Source organism: Podarcis erhardii, assembly GCF_964252035.2.
Source record: "Podarcis erhardii genome assembly, chromosome: 4".
Classification (NCBI taxonomy): domain Eukaryota; kingdom Metazoa; phylum Chordata; class Lepidosauria; order Squamata; family Lacertidae; genus Podarcis; species Podarcis erhardii.
In genome coordinates this window covers 82,236,008-82,262,860 of record NC_138508.1, presented here as the reverse complement: position 1 = coordinate 82,262,860, position 26,853 = coordinate 82,236,008, and the positions used below count along the sequence as shown (strand labels likewise).

The 26,853-nt window shown below is 45.3% G+C and overlaps 1 protein-coding gene across 2 annotated transcripts in view; it reads right to left on the bottom strand.

Annotated features, from left to right (window-relative positions):
- The window catches only part of NALF1 (NALCN channel auxiliary factor 1), a 327,048-nt gene extending 318,998 nt beyond the window's left edge, over nt 1-8,050 (bottom strand). Inside the window, exon 1 of one of the 2 annotated variants that reach the window (XM_081858261.1) lies at nt 7,284-8,050. In XM_081858261.1, the coding sequence (XP_081714387.1) occupies nt 7,284-7,969 (686 nt within the window). In that variant the 5' untranslated portion in view covers nt 7,970-8,050. The remainder of the gene's footprint in view (nt 1-7,283) is intronic. The other variant, XM_081858260.1, reaches the window with a different exon arrangement.
- Between the last annotated feature and the right edge of the window lie 18,803 nt (nt 8,051-26,853).

Genomic DNA, 26,853 nt, shown 5'->3' with positions numbered 1-26,853 from the left:
GAATTGAAACACAGCGGAGACTGCCGTAGCTTTAAGGGAGAAAAGGTTTGTTCACCTATTAACACCTTCAGTCTGCATGGAGGGAGTCCAGATCTTACAGCATGGTCATTTCAAAAAGGACTTGTACCTTCTTCCTCATTCTCCTTCCCACAACCAGGCTCTTTTCCTGTCACCTCAAACACACAGTTACCCTGGCAGCTTTCCAAACCCCTGTCTCTGTTCACACCTCAGGGCAAGGGGCGGGGAGGACAGTTCTCTTGCATTGCCAATGCCCCTCTATTGTTTCTTAAAGGGCAGGTCATTTTGCATAGGCTAGTCCAAGAATTCCTCTGCCGTTTGTATTTCTCCCTTCACATCCCAATCAAAATCCTTTATTAATTTCTAGCCCCCCCCAAATATATATATATATATATATATATATATATATATATATATATATATATAACAGTAAGTTGAGAGAGATTTGAGACCCTGGGGGGGAGTGTATCTGTGGTGCCACTTGAAGTGTGCTTGACAAAAGCAAAACAACCAGCCAATAAATATTTAGGAGGTAGAATTGTTCTGTTAAGTAAAGGGTTGCCCCTGTATATCTGGTAAACCACATACTGAGCCTGCCCCTGCATATTGAGGAAACCAGGACTGAGTTTTTGTGTGATGGGACTGTTTGCTCAGTTCTGGTACTGAAAACATACTACTGAGCTACTAAGCATGTCCTTGAGAGCACATGGTTCTTTCAATCTGTGTTTCCATCACCACCACTATTTTGTACCTGGCTCCAGTTGGTAGATCTCAGGGTTCTAGTAAAACTAAAAAAGTAAGTCTCACAAGCCCAACATATCTCATCTTGGTACTAGATCAACTTCCATCAACGGTGTCTCAAAAAAAAACATTTACACATCACTTGGGAAGGCAGGCAAACTAATGCCAGTGTACTGGAAGAAGCAAAGATCACCATGATTCTTCAACATCAACTTCGTTGGACTGGTCATGTTGCTCAGATGCCTGATAATTGTCTTCCACAGCAACTACTCTATTCCGAACTTTAAAATGGGAAGCGTAATGCTGGCGGTCAACAAAAGACGTTTAAAGACTCTCTCAAGGCAAATCTTTAAAAATGTAGTATAAACATTGACAACTGGGAAACACTGACCTGTGAGCGCTCCAGTTGGAGAACAGTCTTTACCAAAGGTGTCATGAACTTTGAAGACACTCAAACTCAGGACGAAAGGGGGAAATATGCAAGTTTGGCAAACCCTCACCATGATCAGCTCCTACCCAGAAACCTATGTCCCCACTGTGGAAGAACATGTGGATCCAGAATTGGCCTCCACAGTCACTTACGGACTCACTGTTAAGATCGTGTTCATGGAAGACAATCTTAGAATCATAGAGTTGGAAGAGACCACAAGGGCCATCGAGTCCAACCCCCTGCCAAGCAGGAAACACCATCAGAGCACTCCTGACATATGGTTGTCAAGCCTCTGCTTAAATCTTACTCGGCTATGTGTAATTGCTGAAGAAGAAGATTATTTCCCTACTGGTTGCAAGGATTATATTTATGCCTTCACTGTTGACTGTATTTATAGGCCATGATCAAAGGTTCAGGAATGAAGCACCATCAATAATTGCTTTATACGAAAGTGGCCGATGTATGTATTTATTATTTCCATTTATGAGTCAACTAATAAAAATATTCTCTAAATAGCCTGTAGCAGCAATATAAGCAACATTTCAAATATAACTTGCAGCAATTCAATAATAAAACAATAAACTGGTAAAACAACACTGCAATAAATCCAGCCATAAAATCCAATTCAGCATAAAACAAGCACCAATCGACCCCAAGCAACCTGTACGATGTTTACAAAGTTCTGGAATAAGTTGCAGAGGGCTATGTTTTGTTTTCTATAGTCCGACAAAGCAACACCTGCTACATGCATGATTTATTAAAATATATTAATATTGTATACTTGTACTTTTGCATGATTGTTCATAAATGTAAAAATATTTAAACTTTATTCATAGCATTAACTTGAACTGAATTCTATTTTTATATACCTTGAATTCTCCAGGTAGAACAAGAAGAGAGGAAACCCATTATGCTTCAAAATAAGTTACGCAAACAGTCCTAATGATGTGTACATGAGTAAAACATTCCCCAAGGCTGCAATCTCATACCTACTTATCTGGGACTTGCTTCTAAGTAGACACATACAGGATTGCACTATGATTTTCCTAGAACTAAGTGTATAATGCACTTGGATATGAAAATACATTCTGCCATCTCAATGTATTTGCTGCTTAAGAACTTGATTCTTTGCCCATGCTGTGCTCTAGGAATTTTGTTCAATGTTCACTATGTTTAATGAGAAACACTTCCATGACTTTGGATCAAGGCATTAAAGTTCAAGCATGTAAATCAAATCAGCCCTCATTTCTCAACATTTGCATCTCCCTCACAGGCTATACCAATTTAGCCCGTTCTTGCTTTTGATCCAGTTTGAGCCTCGTCTACATTTGATTTATTTTATCTATTTTTTATTAAATTTCTATACTGCCTTTTATCCAAGCATCATAGGGCACTTTACAATACCAAAACACAAAAAACGTAACATACTAACAAAAACAATATGCATACACACCCATGCACACACCCACACAGATTAAAAGGCCATAGATTGTTTAATTGTCCAGCAGCTTGGGAGAAGAAGAATGTTTTTGCTTGGTCGATAAAGATCTGTAACAAAGATCTCCTCTCTGGGGAGAGCATTCCACAAGTGGGGAACCATTGCAAAAAAGGCCTAGTCTTGTTCTCCGCCTCCCCCCCCCCCCAACCATTGTTTACTGGAACATACTGGAGTAGCAGGAAGAAACACTCTGGTTTGTTCCAACGTTTTCCAAGCACTGGATGATTACTAAACCCTCAGAAAACATCAGAGAGGATTGGGACACTCAACCTGCCCTGCTTCCTCCTTGGAGGAGTAGAGAGATAGAAATAGCAGTGTGCTTTTGACTGCCTGTACTGTTGTATTTAAGCAGGGGGAAATTATGGCACTGTCTCTATCATGGAGCAATGTTTCACCACTGATAAATTCAATAGGAGGCTGGTAGCGAGCTTGACTCCAGCATTCAGCCAAGTGGGCTCAAACATGCCTAATTCTGTGCTGGATTCTAGGCCTAAAACTATGCCTGCAATACTTCTGAAACACATGTGTTCAAATACTTGGCTTCACTAAAATGTTTTTTACGCATACATGCTGGCATGAACTTTATTAGTTGACCCAGTTCTCATTTAGCAACAACCTGAGGCTTGCTTTATGACTAACTACCAACTTAAGAAACACTCGAAGACATCCTCTGAAGACAAGAATGAGGTTTGAGCTCCAATTTATTCCATCTTCCATGAAAACAAGGGGTGTCTGGTATGGTGTCTGGTATGTCTCCAAACCTGTCTAAGTAACTTTTTCAGTGAGGTACATAGTAATGGATGGCTTAAAAAATCAAAATGAATATATGAATACCATGCTTTGTAAATATGTAAAATTCCAACTTGTTTACAAGGATATGGAAATTATAAATGAAAAGTTGTTAAGCAAAAGGGTTCATTCTAGGTTGTTAAAAGATAGCACCCATCAACTCAAGTCAAGAGTCATGGGCATTCTAGTAAATTACACAACTATAATCTTAATTGTCAGGTAATTGGCCTAGGGCTTCACCTTTGCAAAATTCTCAAGAGCATAGCATGAAATTGTCCAACTGTAATTAAAACTTTGCAAAGTTAGAATCAGCAACAACATGTGCCCTTAAATCAGCACCCAGGCCAGATCTAAACAGACACATAAAATTGGTGCATTCTACTGTACAGTCGTACCACCGTTTACGTAACCCTCTGGTTATGTAAACTTCGGGATGTGTGCGCAGCAAACCTGGAAGTATTTTACTGGGTTTCGCCCCATGCACATGCACAGAAGCAGTCTGCGCATGTGCAGAAGCAGTCCTCAGGTTGCAGAAACCTTGGGATCCGACCGGACCTCCGGAACAGATCCTAATCACAACTGGAGGTACCACTGCATAAACAACCATAAACATACACCATTACCACGAGCTATCAAAATAATTCCACTTCCAATACCAATACAAAAATATCTAACAGTCTTAGATGTGGTTTTTAATTTTAATTCTAAACCAACCAGTCACGCCAGTACATCAGGTAAATCCAAGTAAGTTCAGGATAAATTATATGTTAATCTGATTTATAAAATTAAAAACTTGGGTTCATACTCAGCAATTCATAGCATCTTTCTAACTGGAGAGAACTGTGAGCTATGACTGCAAAAATACTCTTCTAGTACATAGAAACTGATGCAGTACAGTACCATATTTTGCTTGGGTTGCTTGCCACATAGATAGGAAAGATTTAAAAACTGCACATTGGAAAAAGAAATGTGAATAAGTAGCTCTCTATAGCATATTGATAAAATGTACAAACTGTGTAGTATTAAGAGCCTTTGCCAATTATCCTTGCCAATATCATTCTAGGCATACATTTTAATGTTCAGACAGGACATCAGCAATGCTATAGTTTCTGCTTTCTAATATACTAACCAATTGTTATCTGAGGCTGCTTTAGTAGGAAGTAAATACATGACAGAATACAAATGCTACAGGAGATGGTGTGCATAGCAAGCATCATTGATTTTGTCATCAAGTACAAATTGTAAACTGGAAGAAGTGCTCTCTTTTCTAAAATGGAAACGAACAGTTTTAACAGCTTTGCTGCTTAGATGCATGCCGGCCGACTTAATTCAATATTCTTGCCTCTTTTAATGCACAGTGAAAAGTAGCCCACAACAGACCAAACAATTAAATAAGACATAATATGGGCTGTAAGTAAGGTTCCAGTTTATGTAAGGCCTACCTACAGCTGAATCATAACAAAATGTACCCTTAACCGTCACTTAAACTGAAAGAAACATATCTACATCATACCAGAGGTTTTATTTGTGGATAAAAGCACAGATATAGAGTGTCAAATGTGTGTTCAGTAAAACGGTATTCTAATATATCTGTTACATTACTCTCAAACAGTACTACAAGCCTTGGTCCATTCCCCCCCCCCCCAGAAGCAAACATTTCAGACTGCAAAAGCATTAAAACTTCATAGTTACATATTTGAACACATTTAGCATACTGTAGTATGCGCTTTCCAATATTCAAGTCACAATATCCACCGTTCATACTATATATGCATCAAACGTATCGAACATTAAAGTGCTCAGTTATTACATTTGTCGAAATAGGTGATTTGTTATGACTAAACCTAAGGCTCTGAGAAGACAGTTGCATTGCATTGCTTATGACATCAAGCACCATGGACAGTACTGAAAATCTGCAGCACCATGGACAGCACCAAGCATTCGCAGCTCTACGTACCGCAGTTCCATCACATAAAACTGCCTTGCAGACTTTATTCCCGAACAAAATAAAATGTCTGCTGTTAAGAAGCAGACTCTGAATATTTCCAGCCCACAAAGCAGTTTCTCCTTTCACTTTAACAATAAGCAGCAATTTGTTTTTGTCACACAAGTAAGCATTCAAACTCTTAAAGGTACTATTTAAGGACTTGCAAACCTGAACTGATGCTTTCATCCCAGCAGCTCTTAGATCATCACTGCTCTGCTTATAAATAAAGGTAATATATTCAATGTAAACTTTAAAAATTATCTGCTGGGGGGTTTACTTCTTATACCCTGTTTCCATGACAAGCAAATCCTTTCAACAAGCGTTGCTTTCCTTTAAAAAAAAAAAGTAAGTCTAATCTACAACATTTAGATTTTCTTTGGATGCTCTAAGATTACATCAGGGTGATAAGCCCTAAATAAAACACTGCAGTTCCACTACACAAGATAATATATTACTATCCCAAACACAATTCCTGGAAGTAGTTTCTACTGAAATCAACAAGATGCATCAATATCTAAATCAGGGCCTTGCATATATGTTTTTTTTTTACTGCTTCTAGCCCTTGGTTGTTGTTTTTAAGCAACAAACAACAGTTCATGTACAAAGTTGACAGCTACTATCCAGAACCTATTATCCAGAACCTTTGAAGCTAGACCCCATTGATTTCTGTGGAACTTATTCCCACAGCAGTGTGCACTGAACTGCAACCTTAGAAACATGTCACTACAGCAAGAGCAACACTTTTCTTAAAGCGCAAGGTGCCTGAGGTTAGGGCAAAATGGGAAATCAGCATTATGTACAAAGAGCAAGGAGGCAGTCACTAAGACTCTGCCATCACTACTTTTCCCCCACGCACAGTTCGCTGCAGACTCTGCTTGCGACTCCCATAAACCTAGGGCATATTCTAACTCCAGGGATTCGGCAGAGCAGACTTGAAACAGAGACATTTACACAGAGAGAGAGGAAGAGCCACCTGGGACCACTTCCTTTCCTCTAAGACTCAATTACCACACTCTTAGGACACCCCAGGAAAATTACCAGGCTTTTGATTCCCTGAGTTCAACAGCATGCAGAGCTTTCGCAGCAAATGTCCTACACAAGGCTGTCCCTGCAGGGACACACAAGAAAGTTCTTGACCAGTCCAAGAGCTGTCCTTGGTCGTCCAACCGGTTAGCCAGAAGCTGGGGAAGGGGCACCAAACAAATGCCCAAGGTATTTGGCATTGCTCTCCTTAAACGAAAGACAACCCATCAAGCCCGAAAGAAGCAGAGTCTCCTCACTCAGAAGTTCAGGACCCAACTCCATCCATCCCAACAACCTCCCTGATCCAGCAACTCGGAAGTTAATGCCCCCACCTTCCCCTGCGAAGAAAGCAGACCTTCGCACCGCCACGCGAATGACGCTTTTTCAGTTCCGGGAAACAAGCGAGATCCCCTGATCATTTCAGGGCCAGGGAAACCCCCGCTGGCGACCACGTCTCGGCCTCCCCTCCCCCTCCCCCGCCGCCTCCGCGCAGCAGCAGCAGCAGCAGCAGCAGCCCACGCGCTCCCGGGTCCTGCTCATTGGCACGCAGCGCCTCTTCCCCTGCCAAGCCGCATTCCAGCCCCTGGCAGTCAGAGCGGGGCCAGCGCGAGTCAGGAGCCCATCGCATATGATCCGGACCGGGGGAAGGGAGGGAGGGAGGGAGGGAGAAGCAGCCAGAAACGAAGCCACAAACCTCAGCGTCGCCAAAGAGACCAACAGTGAATCCAAGGGACTGGAGGGGTGGGAGAAAGACCTTGCCAAAGTGGTGGGGGTTAAAAACAAACAAAAGCACCTACACTCCTACCTTACAATCCTCCGGGCCGGATTTCACCGAGTACTCCTCCGCCTGCAAGTATTTTTGCAGCACGAGCTCGAACTCTCGGTAGCGGTCCTGCGCTTGCTGGTCGTAGTTCTGGTAAGCCAGGACGCAGCGGCGGCAAGAGCCGAGCCAATCGTCCTCCTCCTCCTCCTCCTCCTCCTCCTCCCTGCGGCGCCCTTGGCCATCCAACGCCTGGTCCTCGTCCCCCTCGCCTAGGTCCAGAGTGCAGTTCAGAGTGTCCGGGCGGGAAAGCCCGGCGAAGAGCTCGCGCAGCGTGTAGGAACTACAAAAGGGAAGGTAGAGCTCCGCCTGGGCCGAGGCTCCGGGCTGCTGCAGGCGGCGGCACGCAGCCTCGGCGTCGCCCAGCAGGCTGAAGCACTGGCCGCCGCCGCCGCCGCCGCCGCCCTCCGCCTCCGCCGCGCCGTCCATGCCGTCCTCCCTGCCGGCTCCCGCCCGCTCCGGGTCCCGGTGGCGCCCGGCCGCGACCTGCCTGGCCTCAACGCAGAGCCACAGGTGGTCGGAGAGCAGCACGGTGAAGAAGAGCAGCGAGGCCAGCGACAGGCGCCATTTCTGCGCCCGCTCCGAGTCGGCGAAGGGCTTGTCGGGCTCCCGCGGGCCGAAGCACACGCCCGAGCCGGCTCCTCCCGGGGGGCGGCTGCTCATATTTCGGGAGCGCGCAGCCCCGGCCGGCTCCACGGCGAGGGGGGCTCCGCGGCCGGGCTCGGCGGCCCCACGGGCATGGACACGGCGCGGCGGGGCGCCGGGCTCCCCCCTCAGAGAAGGGCGACGACGACGGCGGCGCTAAGGGGGTGGCGGCGGGGACGGGGGGGGTGGTGCTCCTGCGCGCTGGGCTGGCTGGGCTGGCTGGGCTGGGCCGGTCGCCGTCCCCTGCCTCCCTCACGCTCCCTGTCACCCGGGCATGGTCAGAGCGCGGGCCCCCATTTTGGCGCCAACTCGGCCAGCCCACCGCTTCCCGCCCTTCGCCTCATGGCGCGCTGCTCCGCCGCCGGCGCCGCCGCCCCCCACCCCGGCGCCCTGGGGAGCCAGCCGGGGGACCCCGCGAGCCGGGCCCCCGCTAGCCCCAGACGAGACCCTCCTGCTCCTCCTCCGGGCGAGAGGCTGGCTGCTGCGCGTCGCCTGGCCCGAGCTGCTGAGGAGACGCCGGAGGAGCGGCGGGGCGAAGGCGGCGGCGGCGGCTGCTGCTGCTGCTGTGGCTCTTGCTGCGGCTGCTCCTGCTAGCACTGCTGGTGCCACTGCGCTGCGGCGGCTGCTGCTGCTGCTGCTGCTGCTGAGGCTCCCGCCGGGCACGACCCCCCCCTGCTCGCGGCGCGGATTTGGCTGCCTCCTGCTGCCCGGGGGCCACCCTCATCTTGGGGCCCTGCGCTAAGTTGCCGCCATCTTCGTCCGGGAGAAGCACTTTTTTGGGGGGAGCGCACGGCCCTTTGCGTCATCTCCTCCTGCGCCGCCAGCCTGGCGCATTGGCAGCGGCGGCGTGCTCTGCCTTCCCTCGACTGGGGGTGGGGGGGGGGGAGGAGAGCGAGCGAGCGAGCCGAGGGAGGGAGGGAGGAGAGGTTGGGGGGAATCGCCTGCCCCGCTCTCCCCGCTCTGAGGACCCCCCAATCACCGGCATTCTGGCGCGAGGGGGCGGGGGCAATCTCCCCCTCGTGGAGCCGAGGAAGGGGAAGGGAAGGGATGGCGGGAAGCCGCCGGCGGGGAGTGCGCCTTCGCTGCTTTGCCGGGCGCGAGGCGGGGAGGGGGTCTCGCTTGCTGCTGCTCCCGCCCCCTGTCGTGGGAGCCCCTCGCCCGGCTGCGCCCTAGAGAGCGGCCAGGTCCCACCTCGTAGTAGTCGGGCACCTCGCGCCGCCATGCCCGGAGCCAGCGCAGCCGGCGACTTCGGAGCCCCGGGCCGGAGAGGGGCGCGTTGCACCCCGTCGCGGGGAACTTTGTCCTGGATGGTGGTGGAGGGGGAGGCCTCCCGATTTGAGGAGCGGGGGGGGCGAGGAGAAGGAGGGGGAAGAGAGGTTTCCCTCGAAATTGCCCCCCCCCCCAAGGTGTTTTCCTCTGGGGGGGGGGCGAGGCGGGGGACACTTGTCTCTCGCCTCCCCACTTCTTGCCAGCTGGGTAAACAGAGCTGGCACACTATGTATAGGGAGTTTGGAGACCTTTCTTATTGCCAGACAGACACACTCCTTAAAAAATAATGATAATAATAGTTATTAAATATTTTCTTTGTTTACAAGCGTATCTCCATTGTCTCTCTTTTCAGGTTGCAAAGTCTTTTTCCATATACCAGTTACATACAATGTGATACAGAATATGGTTGGGGAAGAAGAAAAAGTGGGAGAGGGAGGAAAGCCACCACTCCCTTTGCTTGACTGCAGGGAAGTCAACACCTAGGGCAGGCATAGGCAAACTCGGCCCTCCAGATGTTTTGGGACTACAACTCCCATCATCCCTAGCTAACAGGACCAGTGGTCAGGGATGATGGGAGTTGTAGTCCCAAAACATCTGGAGGGCCGAGTTTGCCTATGCCTATGGGGGCTGAGGTCCCCAAAAAATATTTGAGGGGTTCACCCTCCAAAAGTTCATGGGCATTGCCATTCAAATGGTGTGTCTGTGTGCCGTGTCTTGTGGTCGACTAAGCCGGGCATGGCTTACCTGGGCTCCCCCAATTCAAGTTGGCATCCCTGCCTGACCATATTTTTTGAACATATTCCCAGATGATGCCTGAGAAAGAAAGGGAGGTGAGGGAGACTCTCAATCTGGCCAGATCTTATTCTTGCCTAAAATGTAAATTCTTGCCTAAAAAATGATGATCTGCGCTTTTTGAGATCTTAGGTATCTTGCTTTGAGACCAAGGGGGCAGGTGCTTTTTATGGTATTGCAATGTAATCCTGATTTAACCAGCAAACCTGAGAATTTTATAGTCTGATTCATATATATAAAACATTTATTCAAAATTTACAATACAGCTTTGTCCGTTGTCATAATATAACAGAAGGATCTCTCCAATCCTCAATCCCACATCACTGTCATGTTGTCTTGCCAAATATCCTCAGTAAGAACCCAGCTACCAGTCCGGTTGGCTGGCCATTTTCAATCAATCAATATTGATTGAAGATAGCCTGGTTCCGAATATATGCCTCTTATACAGTGGTGCCTCGCAAGACGAAATTAATTTGTTCCGCGAGTTTTTTCATCTTGCGATTTTTTCGTCTTGCGATGCACAGACTTTGGAAAAGCTTCAAAAATACCAAAGTCTTCAAAAACCTCAAAAAAGGCTACCACACCGCGTGCTATGAGTTGCTCCTCGAAGTGAATGCACGGTTTTAAGAAAAAGGAAACAAACTTGCAAGGCAAAGGAAACAAACTTGCAAGACGTTTTCGTCTTGCGAAGCAAGCCCATAGGAAAATCTGTCTTGTGAAGCAGCTCAAAAAACGAAAAACTCTTTCGTTTTGCGAGTTTTTCGTCTTACGAGGCATTCGTCTTGCGAGGTACCATTGTAATCCATTTGGGAAGTCAGTGGGAACGGTGCCTACTGGTGGTTTCATGTCAGGGGTGCCAACTTGAATAAAATATTGGAAAGGGTTCAGGGAAGCCCTCCCCCACATAATCCATCACAACACACACACCATTTGAATGACAGTGTCCTTCAACTTTGGGGGGCAGTGCCCTCAAATATTTTATTGGGGGTGCCAAAGGGACCCTGGCCCCTAAGTGTTGGTTACTGTATTCCATGTGCAAAGCATGTGAATGGTCTGGGTCACTTTGCAGAGTTTCCATATAAGCATGTCATATGCCCAACAGCTTCTGACATTAGTCTGGACACTCTCCATCAACACATTATGGTTCCTGTCCATGTGGAGGCAACTGTATTCATAACCTGACATTTGGCAGGTAACTGCAAGCAGCTCAATCTAATGCATGCTTACCCAGAAGGAAGTGTCAATGTGTACAATAGGATGTAACACAGAGTAGGTGTGCATCCGATTGCAAGCATAAATCATTGCAGTGTCACAAAACTAGAGATTGTATCTGCAATATTTATTTTAAAATGGCAGCTTTTGTCATATCCAGTTGCTCTTTGCTTTCTGTGTTGCTTACTAAAATGTGATGTCTTTATGGCTATCCAAACGCATAAAATGTTTAGTGTTTTAACATCAAAGAAATGGAACCTGACCAAACCCATTTATATGCATGGGCAAGCCTCAGAAGTCACATCTATTGAGTTCGATGTGGCTTACTCTCGGGTAGGTATGCATAGAATTGCAGCCTATTGCGATCAACTTGCAAACACAGCTTATGCATCCCATCCTTCTCAGATGAAACTGAAGGTATTTTTAATTTTGCAATAATTTCGGTCTTTTCACCCCTGTCGTCACAATTCATATGCTAAATTATGCTACTGAGCAATTTCTCCCCCCACAAAAACCTACGTAGCCACATTGACCTGATCTTATTTCAATCCCTTACTTCAAACCTTCTATGGCGTGTCATTAAGTTATTGCCTAGCAGATGGGAAGCATAATACATTCATTAGCATCCATATGTCACAGAAGTTGTGCATAAATTTTTATTTTGATAGACTAATTGAAAGGTAGAGAAATTCATTTTAATATTATGGGAGAAGTCATGAGATACTCACCACTTAAATAGCGTGACATGCCTCAGTTTAGAATCTGGACGTTTCTCATTATCAAGGTTAAAAACTGCAAATAAAGGCATCTGCTCCACACTTCCTTGCAGAATTTCTGCACTGAAAGGTGTTATATGCATTTTTAGTAAAACTAGAGCCTCAAAACTGACTGTCTTCCAGGTGTCACAATGTCAGGGAATGGGAAACAAAATAGTTTCAAGTTCGGATTTTCTTTCCATTTTCTCGTACATATCTAAGAAATCTTGCATGTTTTTTACAGGTGTGGGTGTGTTAAGATGCACTCACAGTTCCCGAATGCAGCAAAACCATCTTAATGCAGTGTTCGGTTAGCACCAAACAAGGACACTTCCACATGTCTTGTTTACTGAACACCCATCCTGATTTGTTTGCAGGGAGCTTAGATGATGTATCATCAAAGCAACAGTTATCCTACACTTTGCAGTGCAGTTTCCTCATTGCAAAAAGTCTGATAATTTTGGGGAGTGACCTGCCAATCAGCTGTAAACAAGCAACCTGAATTTGTCGGTATAAGATTGAATCCTACTTCCAAAATAATGACAATGTGGAGGCACACCAAGATACATTGCAGGACTTCCATGCAGATGTGTTGTTTTATTTTTGCTTTATTAACAGGCACCCATGGTGAGCTATGAATTTTGCTGGAGCTGCAAGGCAGGAAGGTGCTTAACCCTTCTCCTGTCAAAGCTACCTCCCACAAACTCCTTTATTCCCGAAGGGAGATGGTATGACCTTTTGCCACGGATAAGAAAGGATGGTTTTCACTGGAGAAAACGGCCCAGAGGGAAAGGGCTAAACGCACACACCTGCCCTGCACTCCTGTCAACTTCCCAAGGTCTGTGTTTCAGAAGGAAATAAATCCACAAAGGTCAAATTACTGGTTAGGGTGCCTAGAATTGGGGGAGCTGAGTATGTTCAGCCTGGAAAAGAAGAGATAGGATAACCATCTTCAAATATCTCAAGGGTTGTCATGTAGAAAATGGACCAAGCTTGTTTTCTGCTGCTCCAGAGGGTAAGACTCGAACCAATGGATTCAAGTTACAAGGAAGGAGATTCTGACTAAATATCCGGAAGAACTTTCTGACAGAGCTATTTGACAGTGAAACAGACTTCCTCAGTAGGTGGTGGATTCTCTTTCCTTGGAGGGTTTTCAACAGTTTGCATGGTTTGCAGTCCAGGGAGTTGCACTAGGTGACCATCAGGGTCCCTTGCAACTCGACAGTTCTTTGATTCTATTAACATGCATAGAATATATACCTTTCTGACCATCAGATATGGAGGAAGAACAGTAGAGGAGGCCTGATGGATCAGATCAAAGGTTCACCTCATCCAGCATCCTGGATCCTAAGATGCCCAGCCTGCTGACACTTGCCTGGAAGCCCGTCAACAAGACCTGAAGACAACGGCCTCCCCTATAGCTGATCCACAGCAAATGACATTCAGAGGGATACCACTACTGAAACTGGAGATCATCATAATATCTCGCATGCATTTATTTAACCTCTTCTTAAAGGCATCTGAGCTACTGGCCATCACAACTTTGGGGTGAATGCCATAAATTAATTATGCATTGTCTGAATTATTTTCCCCCCTTTTGTCTGGCCTGAGCCTCCTGCCAATCGATATAATTAGATGGCTCCAAGTGTTAGTATTATGAGGAAGGAAGAGAAAACCCTATCTCCATCCATGTCTCTCTTTAAGACCATCCCACCTTTCCTATGCATTGGGTTAGCCAAAATCAGCTTGCTGCTAGCTGTCATCCACCTGGCAGCTCTTAGGCTATTAAATGTGAAGTATATCGTGAGGTTGGGATGTTATTTGGCTTTCTATGGAGGGGAAGTTAAAGTTAATAATTCCCTTTGTAACCAAGGGATGTGGAGGGTATGGCAAGTGTTGCTTAAGTTTGAACCATAACAACTATGCAGAGAGCAAAGTCAGGTGATAATTGATCAGATACGCATCCATATGTGGTAGACTTAACTCTACATCGTTAGCTGACTCTGACGTTTAACCTGAACCTTGATTTAGATATTCTCACATGGTGTGATTTTCACAGAGGTATAGCAAAGGTAGGCAATTGTGGCGATCACACAGGGCCCCCGGACGTTTCACGGTCTATTGACCCTGTGCCACCACTGCGGTTGCTTTCTTCGCTGCCACCACCCCGCTTCTCACGGGGACACACGGAGTCCAGACAGTTGTTAATAAACAAATAATCAAGTTTATTTTTAAGTGCAGGAATAAGCGTATGGTTTTGGTTTATTTTTCTCTTGTCAGTTTCTTAAATCTTAGTTCCTACAACTTCAAACTGAATTATTCCCAACTATCTATCTAACTCCCTAACAATTTCTCTCACTCTCTCACAATACAACTCAACCAACCCACTGCGTATTCCACCCTCTTTCTTCTCCCACACCCAAGCCTCAACTCCCAACTGACAAACCTCAACCGTCAACCCCCAGACCTCAACTGTCCTTTCAAAACCACCCCTCTATCTTTTACTCCCCCCTTGCATTCTCACTGGCCAATCACATCACACCCATTTTAACCCTTTCGTTGACCCATCCTAGGAGGCAAACGCCACAGCAATGTGGTGCCCTCCACTCAGTGGCATAGCGTGGGGGTGCAGGGAGGGCCGGGCGCAACATCTGGGGGGGGGCGCTCGCACTCACAGCTCTCTGCCCCTACCGGGTTAGGGGGCGCAAATTACTTGCCTTGCCCCGGGTGCTGACAACCCACGCTACGCCACTGCCTCCACTTGTTTCTGGACTTCAGCTACCATCATCCCTGACTATTGGCCATGATAACTGACGCTGATGGGAGTTCTAGTCCAACAACTCCTAGACAGCATCACATTGGTTACCCTTAACCAAGGTTTTTTTTCCCAGCCAGAAACTGGAAGTCAGCCTCCAACTTAACTCTGGATCAATGGTTTCAGAAAATGTTAACAGAACAGTTGAAAGCAAAAGGGGACAGTGTAGACTATTATTATTTTGTTGAACAATTGGGTTTTTGTTTCCATGTGTTTTCAGCAGTTAAAGTTCCAAACCTTCTCCAATGGCGCACAGACAATTCTTAAAGAGATTATAGATTAAGCTACGTTCATATACAGCGAACATTCAGATATGTCCTGAATATGCATCCAATGAAAACAACAGACCCTCAAGGAAGGAGGAGGGGGAAAGATTTGTTCTTTGATTCATTATGTGTTTAATTGAAAAATCAATAAATTAATATGTTTAAAAACTAGTACCCCAAAAGGTGATAGCTCTTGTAATCTGTGCTTTCCTCTACCACCTGACTCTGGTCCTGAACTGTATGCCAGGCAAAGCTCTATGTTGCTGTAGAGTTTCCTCTCCTATAAATATCTCGAAAGTCCCTCTGCTCCTCTCCACAGCAAACATGTTCTAATGAGGGTATCGCTGATTTCTGACTGCAGCAGGCAGATTCTGCTACATCGGAACTGCTGCAGCTCAGGTATCTGATGCCCTCTAGTGTTAGGCCTTGGAACTCAAGAGTCTTCAACAATATGGGACAGCTGGAAGGTGGGGAGGCTTGTTTTACCGCTATTGCTCCAAGGGCGATGCTCGGAGCGGGGTAGGAATCAAACAGAGAGCTTGGCGGTGGGGTATGACTCCACGGGATCCTGTGCCCTCTTGTTTCCTTGGCATACATGACCCCCAAGCAAAACAAAACAAAAAGACCCTAAAACTATACAAGCTCTGTAGCTAGCATAGTTAATTTCCTTCCAATGGTTGCAATGGAAAAGGGAAGAAGCAGAAGAACAAAGGAGCCATCAGTTCTTCCATTTTCTGTATGAACTGCTGTGAGGCAGCAGGTAGTGGTTCTGCCAAGTTCTCACGCTTGGTAGATCGGACTGCTCTGTAAATGTACAATGACTGCTGTATGGCACCCATGAAAACGATATGCTATAGTACTACATATTATCTGACAGCCTTCCCAACCTTCCAGATGTTTAGGACCACACCTCCAATGCTGGCTGATGCTTTGATTTGATTTAATATCTGCATTCTGGTTTTCCAACAACAAACATTGAGCACAAAATGGCTCACCATAATCACAATATTATTGTGCAAAACACTTGGAGGGCCCCAAGCTGAGGAAGGCTGATCCAACAGGTGCTGACTTATTGACCTTTCAGGAGTTTTTCCTATTTATTTTTACATTTGGCCATCAAAATTCCAGAGGTTCCTATTTTTCTAATTTAAATAATGCTGGCCAGGTCAGTTATCAACACTGCTTTTCAGTTTCAGATATTGTTGCCTTTTTCTGCTATTGCAATATGATGTTCCTTATTAGATGTATTTTATTACACTTTGCTAGACGAATCTTGGCAAGGCTAAGGAACTCCCGCAAGTCTTCCCTCTATAGCAGGCAGGGTCAACAGATGTTCCACAGTCTGATGCCAGTGGCCTTATTCATTGTAAGATAACTCTGACACTCAGTGTTTTCAGCGGAGAACCAGGCAATTAAAAAGCTGCTGTGCATTTAATTCTGTGGCTCACCGTGCACAATATGGCTGATTTATTGAACACTTTGTCTTAGTGCAAAAGCTAACAGGATGAAATGTGCATAGCACCTTGGTTCAATGCCACGTCTGCCCTCATCTTATTCTGAAAGATCTGTGCCGGGGTAGGCAACCTAAGGCCCGTGGACTGGATGCGACCCAATCGCCTTCTCAATCCGACCCACAGATGGTCCTGGAATCAGCGTGTTTTTACATGAGTAGAATGTGTCATTTTATTTAAAATGCATCTCTGGGTGATTTGTGGGGCCTGCCTGGTGTTTTTACAGGAGTAGAATGTGTGCTTTTATTTAAAATGCATCTCTGGGTTATTTGTGGGGCATAGGAATTCGTTCATTTCCCCCCCCCCCTCAAAATATAGTCTGGCCCACCGCATGGCCTGAGGGATGGTGGACCGGCCCATGGCTGAAAAAGCTTGCTGAGCCCTGATCTGTGCAGTCGCTAGATACATGAAACATGGGCAAATCATTTAACTGAGTGCAGTTTCAAGTTCAGCCATCCAAACGCAGCCCTTCTTTAATACCCACCATTATGCAGAAAATCTAAAAGATTGAAGGAGTTTTCCCATGTCTTGCTTCCTGCTTAGAAATTTGTGAACGGAACTGAGAGCACAAAGGCAATCCCTTAGAACCACGAGCACAAGGTTCCTGCAATTGATTTATAATAAGAACAACAGGAAAGAGTTATAAAAGTTTTGGCTATATGTAAATAACTCATTCCTAGGGTTCTGCATTAATCAGATTATTTCCCACATTGCTTCGGTGTCACCTCATACGTTTTTATCAACACCACAATCTCACCAACTAAGCTATCTGTGAAGTTTGCATTTCCACAGGTCTACCACATATTAATTGAGGACAGGACCCATAATGAAGTCCTGTCAACTAATATCTACCGGTAATTCCGTCAGACCTAAGAACGTAAGAATGCTAAATTTTATCCTCTTTCAGTGCTTCTATTTTTTTTTTTTAAGGAATGCAGTGTTCTTTCCATTTGCAGTTTGTTAATGAAGAACAAGACCCAAATACACCTGCAGAGAATTCCCCCATGAACAGCAATATTATGATGCAATCCATTGACTCCACAGCAATCCTGCTGCCTATTCTGTACCCTCATCATCTCCTGAATTCGAAAGATAATGCTGCTGCTTTGTTTTCTCACAACAGAGCCTTTGCAAAAGGATGGGTGTGAGCATGTGCCAGCACTTGGCAGCCAAACGCTTTGGATATTTTCTCGTGTCCTTGATTGCTTGTACTAATCATAACAAGACAGAGTCCTCGAAACCCAGGGAGTATCAGCAGCGCATGGCACAAAGCTTATTTGTTCCGCATACTCTCCCAAGGACCTGGAATGGCCTAGTTTGACCACTCTGCGGACTGCTAACAAGAGATAATTCCCAGCGAATGGCAGAGTCGCAGCATAGTGGCTGTACACCTCTTCCCTTTGATAGGTTGTGTTTGAAAAGAAATACATCAATGGAACTAGTGGGTGTGTGGATCTGTGCCTGTACTGGGGATGATTCTCAACTTTCAAAGAAATCCTACATGATAAGAGAGAATGTGATCCCACCAGCTGTTTTTGTGCATGGCAAGTAATATCTGTGCTGAATACCCCACCTACATTTTGTATTCCCCCTCATATTCGCTCCATAATTCAACACTGCTTAGTTTATTAATTACTTTATGAATTCATTACTTTCTTGGTGGTTGCCCTGTGTTTTAATAATATTGCTGTCTGGAGGGCCACTGCTCCTTGGCTGGTCCTGCCCCTACAGTACACTGAATTCGGGGTCCCTGTGTTGGCTACTACTGCCAGCAACAGCTCTGACACAGCCCATGGCTTCAGTAGTTGCAGCAGGGGCTCCCTCTGCTGGTGGGGCCAAGCAGATGCACACTTCTCCCCAATCTTTTTTTAAAAATCATTTTTATTTGATTTTACAATACCGAATTATAAATAATTTTTTTCAGATACATATCCATATACAGAAATTCCTCCGAATCTCAGGACTTGCCCCTACCCACTCCCTGGAGTCCCATTTTAAACATCTTCTTCAAACTCTAACTGTTGTGTCAATCCATATTTTCCATGGTAATTGTTACACCACAAGTGAAATCAAAATCCTGCCAATGTTTCCATCTGCTTACAGTGGTCTCTTAAATAACTTATAAATTTCCCCCATTCTTTCTGTAACGAAGCCTCAGCCCAAGTCAATGAAACAACTCATCGTTTTCTTGTTTACCTTATCTCCACTTCCCTTCCTCTGTTGTTTCAGATTGTAGATTGCAGAACTCCTCAGGGCAGTCATCTGTTGTTATGGACTGGGTGGATGCTGAGGTGTGGTGAGAGGCACCAGCCAGGGAACCCCCAGGAGAAGAAGGCTCAGGGCCAGGGGATTGGTGGAAGGATACCTGGGTCAGAGGGAGAAGACTGGGAGGAGGAAGCGTTGGAAGCTGAAGAGGCAACAGGGTTTAGTGAGCAGGAAGGGGCGGGGTCAGAGCAGAATCCAGGCTCAGAGGAAGAAGATGTCAGGGACCATGCTGAGCAGGGCTGCACTGAGAAGGACTGCTGGGAACCTGAACCTTCCCAGGAGCAGCAGGACAGTATAGATTTGGAACAGTGGTTTGCAGAAGGGCATAGTTCAGAAGGCAGAAGCTGGGAAAATCTGGATGGAGAACAGCTAGGAGAATAAACACTGGAAGAGTGGGGGTTAATAAATTCACAGTCTCTGGACAGCATTTCTCCACTTAGCCCAAGGTCAAGAAGAGCTCAGAAGGTCTCAGAACAGAAAGCACAGGGGGTACAATTTGTTTTGAAACTAAATGCCCTGATTCACCTAGCTTTTTTTCTGTAGGACTTGATCCAGGATTCTTCTCCCTTTTCTGTTAATATCACTTTTAAGAGAAGGAAAGTAAAGGGCTGCAACCCTATGCCAATTCACTATTGTGTTAATGGACAGTGAGACTGCTGCCATTAAAGCAGGACTCCAGTCAGTCTAGCTTCTTTCTGTGTTTTCTGCCTATGTCTACTGCTTTATTCAACATGAAAACACAATGAAATTATTGATTGGATATGCAAGAAATTTAATGTGATTTTTTTTAAAAGTTCCTGCTAGGTATTAAAAATGTCCTCACTGAGAATTTATGGCGTGCAAATGAATTGTAGCAAGACACATAAGCCATGCAATTTTCTTTTCCTTCCTTAAATAAGCAAAGCATTTATAATAAGGCCAAGGGAATTAATCTAGTTCTAGTAAATGGAAAGGTAGAGAAGTAAATTTATGGCTCTCATTCTTCTGCTCTTTTGGTTTCACTGTTCAGCATACAATTCCTGTAAAGGATACAGCAAACACATTGGCTGAGTGCAATTTGCATTGTTTATATTCATTACAGTGCTCTTTATTATATAACACTATTTTCAGGAAGCCTAGAGTAGCCTACAGAAGGCTCCCGGTCATCCAAACATTTGAAAATCCTCCCCTTTATTAAGTTATCCATTCCCTATCCTCCCTGCACATGCCCTAAGTGAATACATACATACTTAATTTTATTTGTATGCTGTCTTTCCATAGTTAAAACTGTGCTCAAGGCACCTTACCATATTGGGGGGGGGGGGACATAATTACAAGCATAACAAACACTGGGCAGTTGTGGATACATACACCTATAACCCATAACTGGGACCATTTCGTCTGTTTTCAATTGGACACACGGCAGAATCAATCTGCAGTGAGCTTTTATTTTCGGAATGACACCAGTTTCTCAATAAGCACTTTTCAAGGACAAAAAAATATGCACTAGATGTAGACTGTGTGTGATGTAGAAAAAAAACAAGTACTCAGCGTACATTGACTGTGGAATAAAATGTCTATACAGTGGTACTTCAGGTTAAGAATTTAATTCGTTCCGGAGGTCCGTTCTTAACCTGAAACTGTTCTTAACCTGAAGCACCACTCTTAGCTAATGGGGCCTCCTGCTGCCGCCGCGCCACCAGAGCACAATTTCTGTTCTCATCCTGAAGCAAAGTTCTTAACCCAAGGTACTATTTCTGGGTTAGCAGAGTCTGTAATCTGAAGCGTATGTAACCCGAGGTACCACTGTACACCATCTATTTGTCCACTGATGTGCCTATAACTTCCTAGAGCTTTGGCCCAGTTTTCGTCTGTCTGAAGGTTGTTGATAAAGTTAGAAGCAGAATTATAATCCCTGACACAAGACCCCGAGTTCCCTATCTTGCCCCCCTACCACTTCCCTCAATTTCAGCTTCTTGTTATCCACAAAATAAGTGAAATGTCCTTGTTTCTGTGGCTTCCATTGTATAGCAACACATTTTTTTGCTTTGTCTAATGCCTGCAGTACATTAATTTTTATTTGCAATTTTTATCAGCATTGGGTTAAAAAAACAACAACCCCAATGTACTGTCTGTTTTCCTAACAGTAAGAGTTGTTCGACAGTGGAATTTGCTGCCAAGGACTGTGGTGGAGTCTCCTTCTTTGGAGGTCTTTAAGCAGAGGCTTGACAACAATATGTCAGGAGTGCTCTGATGGTGTTTCCTGCTTGGCAGGGGGTTAGACTCGATGGCCCTTGTGGTCTCTTCCAACTCTATGATTCTATGATTCCCCCCACATTACTATTAACTTCATGCAGTTTCTCTCCCCCCCTCCCCTCCCCCCACTGGAAGGATAGCTTACACCCCATTCACCATGGCAACTGAAGGAACTAGCAACAGACTCAGGATTGGGAAGGGTTTTTGAAAATATCCCCATTCTAAAATTGGTTTTGTGTTCACAGCAACACATTCTGCAGTTGGAGGAGGAGAAAGGCTTCCCTCTTGGGTGGAATCTCCAGGAACAGATGGGAGGGAGGGGTGTAAAGGAGGCACTGGCTGCATTGAGCATTTTAAGGGTTAAAGGTTATGATATACAGAGTTTAGCCCAGTCTCTCTGTGGAGAATAATAATGACCAAATTCTTAACCTGATATGGTTTCCTGTAGTTGCAAACATGATATTTTTTAAAATTCTAAATCTCCTAAAAGACAATGGCATTTCTGTTTGTTGCCTATGGAACTCTAGAAACAGTACAGTAGTAGCTTGGATCTCGAACGCCTTGGCTCCCAAACAAATCGTCTCCTGAACGATCAAAACCCAGAAGTGAGTGTTCCGGTTTTCAAATGTTCTTTTGGAAGCCAGACGTCTGACGGGGCTTCCACAGCTTCCGATTGGCTGCAGGAGCTTCCTGCAGCCAATCAGAAGCCGCACTTTGGTTTTGGAAGTCGAACGGACTTCTGGAACGGGTTCCGTTTGACTTCCAAGGTATGACTGTACACTGATGGCTTCCAGTCCCAATTCAAAATGGTGGTTTTGACCTTTAAAGCCTTTCTTGGCTTAGGAACAGAATATCTGAAGGACCATCTGTCTCTCTCTCTCTTTATTTTAAACATCCTGACAAAAACCTCAGTATAATAGTGGGTCTTCTACAAGTGCTCTACCATCTGAGAACAATGGGGTCATCTCGGTGGTAGCACCGCAGTTATCATAGATCTCATGGAATCACAGAGTTGGAAGGATCATCTAGTCCAACCCCCTGCAAGGCAGGAATATACAGCTGTCCCATAGGGGGATTATGGGACAGCTGTATATGGTGTTATATCAGCGCCACGCTCTAACCAACTGAGCTATCCATGGAACATTATATGCAGAGAGTCTCACCTGCTGCCCATTTTGTTACCATTCCTGCATGAGGCGAAGACCCAAGCCTATTTTCATGACTTAGAAGTCAGTTCTGTTGAATTCAATGGAGCTTCCTCTTTGGGGAAGCATGCGTGATAGTGCAACTAGCCGCGCACAACATTAAATGAGGATGCACATGGTTGTACATATCAGCATCAAAATATATATCTAGCCCAGTTCGCTGGAGCTAAGACGAGAGTGGCTGGGGAAGCTCAGCCAGATGGGCGGGGTATAAATAAATTATTATTATTATTATTATTATTATTATTATTATTATTACACAATGCAAATGCACACCAAATACTGTGGACATGGAAACCTATTGCAAACAGTGAGGTCAGAAGGAAAGGAAATACAGAGGAGTACAGCTTAGGGATAATTTTGTTATTAACACACAAAAAACCCTATTCAATTAATAACACAGACTTTTCTATGGGAGGGGTGAAAGCAACTATTGGTGAGCTTTTATGATGACAACCCAGGCTCCAGTTTGCTTTCCCTGTTGGGATTCACCTGTGCCCATCTTTGGTTACAGCAGATTTCGTAAGACTTTCTTATTCAGCCCGATGTTGAAAAGTGGCTAATCTGAATGGTTATTTCAGTTATTTCTTCTATGTTTTAGTTTATGATGTGTGTCTTTACTTCCAGCTATATTATTGTTGGCTGCTTTGACTCAGTTTATTTCTTTCTTTCTTTGTCACCTTGCTTCGTATTGAGTTTGTATATAAATATTCCAAATAAATTTTAAAAAACAGAATTTCTGGGGGATATTTATGGAAATGTAATGCTATTTATCTTAAAGATAAAAATGTCAGCATCCACACATTCTGAAGTTGCAAGACATGTGTTAATAGAAACAGCCGTTACTCTGTACAAATGAAGGAGGCCATCTGAAATATTTCAACCTAACCACAACTGACAAGCTTGCTGCTTGCTTTTATTTCTCTGATATATTGCTTAAGTAATCTATCATTCCTAATGGAAAGACAGTATTTGAAATAAATTTCCCTTGTTCATCTCGGTAGGGATGCGTTGAAAATGTGAAACAGTCATGGCTGCAAAATGATTTCTCTCCGTTAACGGTAAAATCGCTGTGTCTTCACAGTCTTCACAGTCTTGTGGCTTTTAATGAGCCGGCTGCTAGAATGGAGCTAATATTGGTGTAACATAGTCATGATTTTAGGCAATTACAGCAGCAGTGTCAAAAGCACAATGCTTAGGCGGAAAGTCAAGTTAGAGGCATCAGGGGGGATCCCCCCCCCAACACACCCACACAGTAGCCATCAAAATTCCACTAGCACCCACCAATCTGACTGTCAATTGCTAATGATGTACAGTGGTACCTCGGGTTAAGTACTTAATTGGTTCCGGAGGTCCATTCTTAACCTGAAACTGTTCTTAACCTGAAGCACCACTCTTAGCTAATGGGGCCTCCTGCTGCTGCTGCGCCTCCGAAGCACGATTTCTGTCCTCATCCTGAAACAAAGTTCTTAACCCAAGGTACTATTTCTGGGTTAGCGGAGTCTGTAACCTGAAGCGTATGTAACCTGAAGCGTATGGAACCCGAGGTACCACTATACTCATGTGGTCCACGCCTGGGAAGGCATCAATCAGCACATGATAATGGTTGACTGGCTCACTCTTTAACATCATTCAACCCCATGCAAATACAGGAAAGGTAAAGGGACCTCTGACCGTTAATAACAGATTTGTACTGGGGAAACGGCCAGGAAGGGAATAGTTAAATAAACTCTTTCAGAGCATTGCCACACTGATCCTGATCATCTTTGCTTCACTCAATTTTGTTTATAACATTCTTCTATTTTCTTTAGATGAAGAGTGGAGTAGCCTCTCTTCATCTAAATCTGGCCCCGGTGGTGTGTAACAATTTAAAATAGGTAAAGGCAAAAACTTTCCCTTGTTTGTTCCCAGCGTCTGATATCTGGAGGTATAGTGCTTCTGAATATAGTTCAACGTGGCTATCATGCCTACTAGCTTTTTGGTGTTTTGGCCAAGCAATGCAGTAGCCACCATGAAATGCTTTCTCTACCATTATTATTTTTCCTAATCCTTCAAAAAAGGGAATTTAAGCTCTTTAAACCTCTCCACATATTGTGGTTGTGAATCCTATAAGCTAATTATGTGTTGTGTGAGGAGGAAGCGCTTACATGTGGCATCCCTGAGGGACATGTTAGCATTCATTTGCTGTGGAATGTTAACTAAAATAACTTAACTGGAAATATCCAAGAGACAATGAAACACCCTCTGACTACAGAAGAATTCATTCCGAAAAGGAAGTTTCTGATGGTTTGGTGCCTAATCCACTAAGACTGTCGCTCTTGCATTTTATGAGCATAGCCTGAAAACATTTGTTTGGTGCCGAAACAAATTAGCAACTCTGCTTATGGTTTGAATAAGCTATCCCAATAAAGGGAAGTGAATCTTCCATTTAGGAGGAGTGGCTAAACGCCATCTGTTGCTGAGCTATTTCAAGATACAGTACTACAACCCACCCAGCATCTCGCAGGAATGAAACAAGACACTTGCAGCCTCACTATTCTCAGTTTTTGCAAGCTGTATGTGAGGCCCTAGCATATTGCCTTGTTTTTGTCTAGCTAGAGCAATCTTTCCACAGACTGTTCTATGAAATCTGGGGGATCCTTTGAAGTAGGGTTGCAACATTTCAAAAATTCCTGACACCTGCAAAGTTGTTGAGCTTTTTAAAGAAATCCATCCAAATTGCTGAGCTTTTTTTGAGAAACCTACCCCTTGTCTGCCTCAGTAGAATGTGATGATCACTAGTAGAGAATACCTGAGAGACGATTGCCCACTGTTACTGACTGTCTGATAGAATTCAGAGCAGAGGCAGAAAAGTCTGTCCTGTTTTCTGGAGTACCAGAAAACAGACAACCAATAACGCGTGCCTAATGTAACATTACCCAGAATTCCCAGTTTCCCTCAATGCAAAGTGGCTCCCTCTTTTGCCTCAAAGGTCTAATAACAGATTTGTGTTGGGGAAACCGCCAGGAAGGGAATAGTTAAATAAGCTCTTTCAGAGCATTGCCACACTGATCTTGATCATCTTTGCTTCACTCAATTTTGTTTATAACACTCTTCTCTAACATGCAGGGATTCTCTGACAGATGTATAGTGCTCCCTTGGCAGACAGATGTTAAAAAGGTATTCTGATGCTAGAAATTTTGACATCCAGAGTATTTGTAGTTGACCATTACAAACCTTGGTGCTAAAACATGGACAGCCTTTTTATTTATTCGGGCCACAAGCACATCTACACTGAGAATCTCTGCCAAGGTCTGCTTGGAAGATCTTATATATGAATTGGCCTCCATAGGCACTTACGGACTCATTGTTAAAACCGTGTTTATGGAAGACAACCTTACTCGGCTACGAGTGATCGCCAAAGAAGAAAGACATATGAATCTACTTGTTATTTAGCTGTATAGAACAGAGGATTCCTTGGTGTCTTCCATTGCTTATATCACAACGACACAGAGCCTTGATACAGCTTCTGTGCTTTTGAAACTACGGCCATGGGACATCACTTGCCAATGGCAATTCTGAACATGTGAACCTTCACATCAAGCCTCTCCACCTAGTTTTCCATCGAGAGTTGCTTTACTACCTAGATAACCAGAGTTGTAACAGCGTTGTAACCATATTGCGCCTGTTGAAGGCTTAAGCGAACCTAGCTCTTTGATTTTGTGGGGACAGGGGATTCCCTGTCAGGAATGTGTGCAGGAGCCAGGCCCTGTGACCAGTAGGGCTTCACAGGACTGGGGCCTTCCTAAGTTTGTTCTGGTGCGGCCGCACAGGTGAGGCCGCTTGGTAACTCACTGCACCTGGTGGCAAGAGCCGGGAAGGGATATAAGCAGCGGCGTAGCATGGGTTGTCAGCACCCGGGGCAAGGCAAGTAATTTGCGCCCCTAACCCCTAACCTGCCGCCGCTGCCAGCTTCTTCTTGCTGCTGCCTGGGCTGGGGTATTTATGGTAAGGTAGCCATGGCGGCGGCGGCGGGTCCATGTCAGGTGATCTGAGGCAAGTTGCCGCTGGCGCTGCCGCCCAAACGACGCTGCTTGCCCGGAGGAGGAGGGCAGAGAGGCGAGGAAAATGCAACATGGCCCAGCAGCTGCAGCAGCAGCGGCAGCGGCAGCGGGGCTGTGAGGAGGGGCTGCCTGGCGCGCCCTCTGCAGCGAGCGCTGAGAGCCGCTGCCTGCCGGACGCCTTCAGCCCGGACGCGCGCACAGCTCGTCGGCTCTGCGAGACATGGGGCTCTGCTACAGCCTGCGCCCGAGGTTCTTTGGCGACTCCGGAGGCGGTGAGCGCACACCCCCCCCAGATGTTGTGGCCGGTGCGGCCGGCCCCCCCTGCACCCCCCACGCTACGCCACTGGATATAAGGTCAGCATTTCCCTTCGGCTCTTTGCCACAGAGACATGTTTCCTGCCTTGCTGTGTTTCGCTCCTTGCTTCTCGACCCTCAGACCCTTGACTTTGTGACTCCTTGCTTCTTGACCCTCGGACACCTGGCTTCTGGACTCTTGTTCCTGCTCCCACCCCACCATCTTGCCCCTGGTCCTGA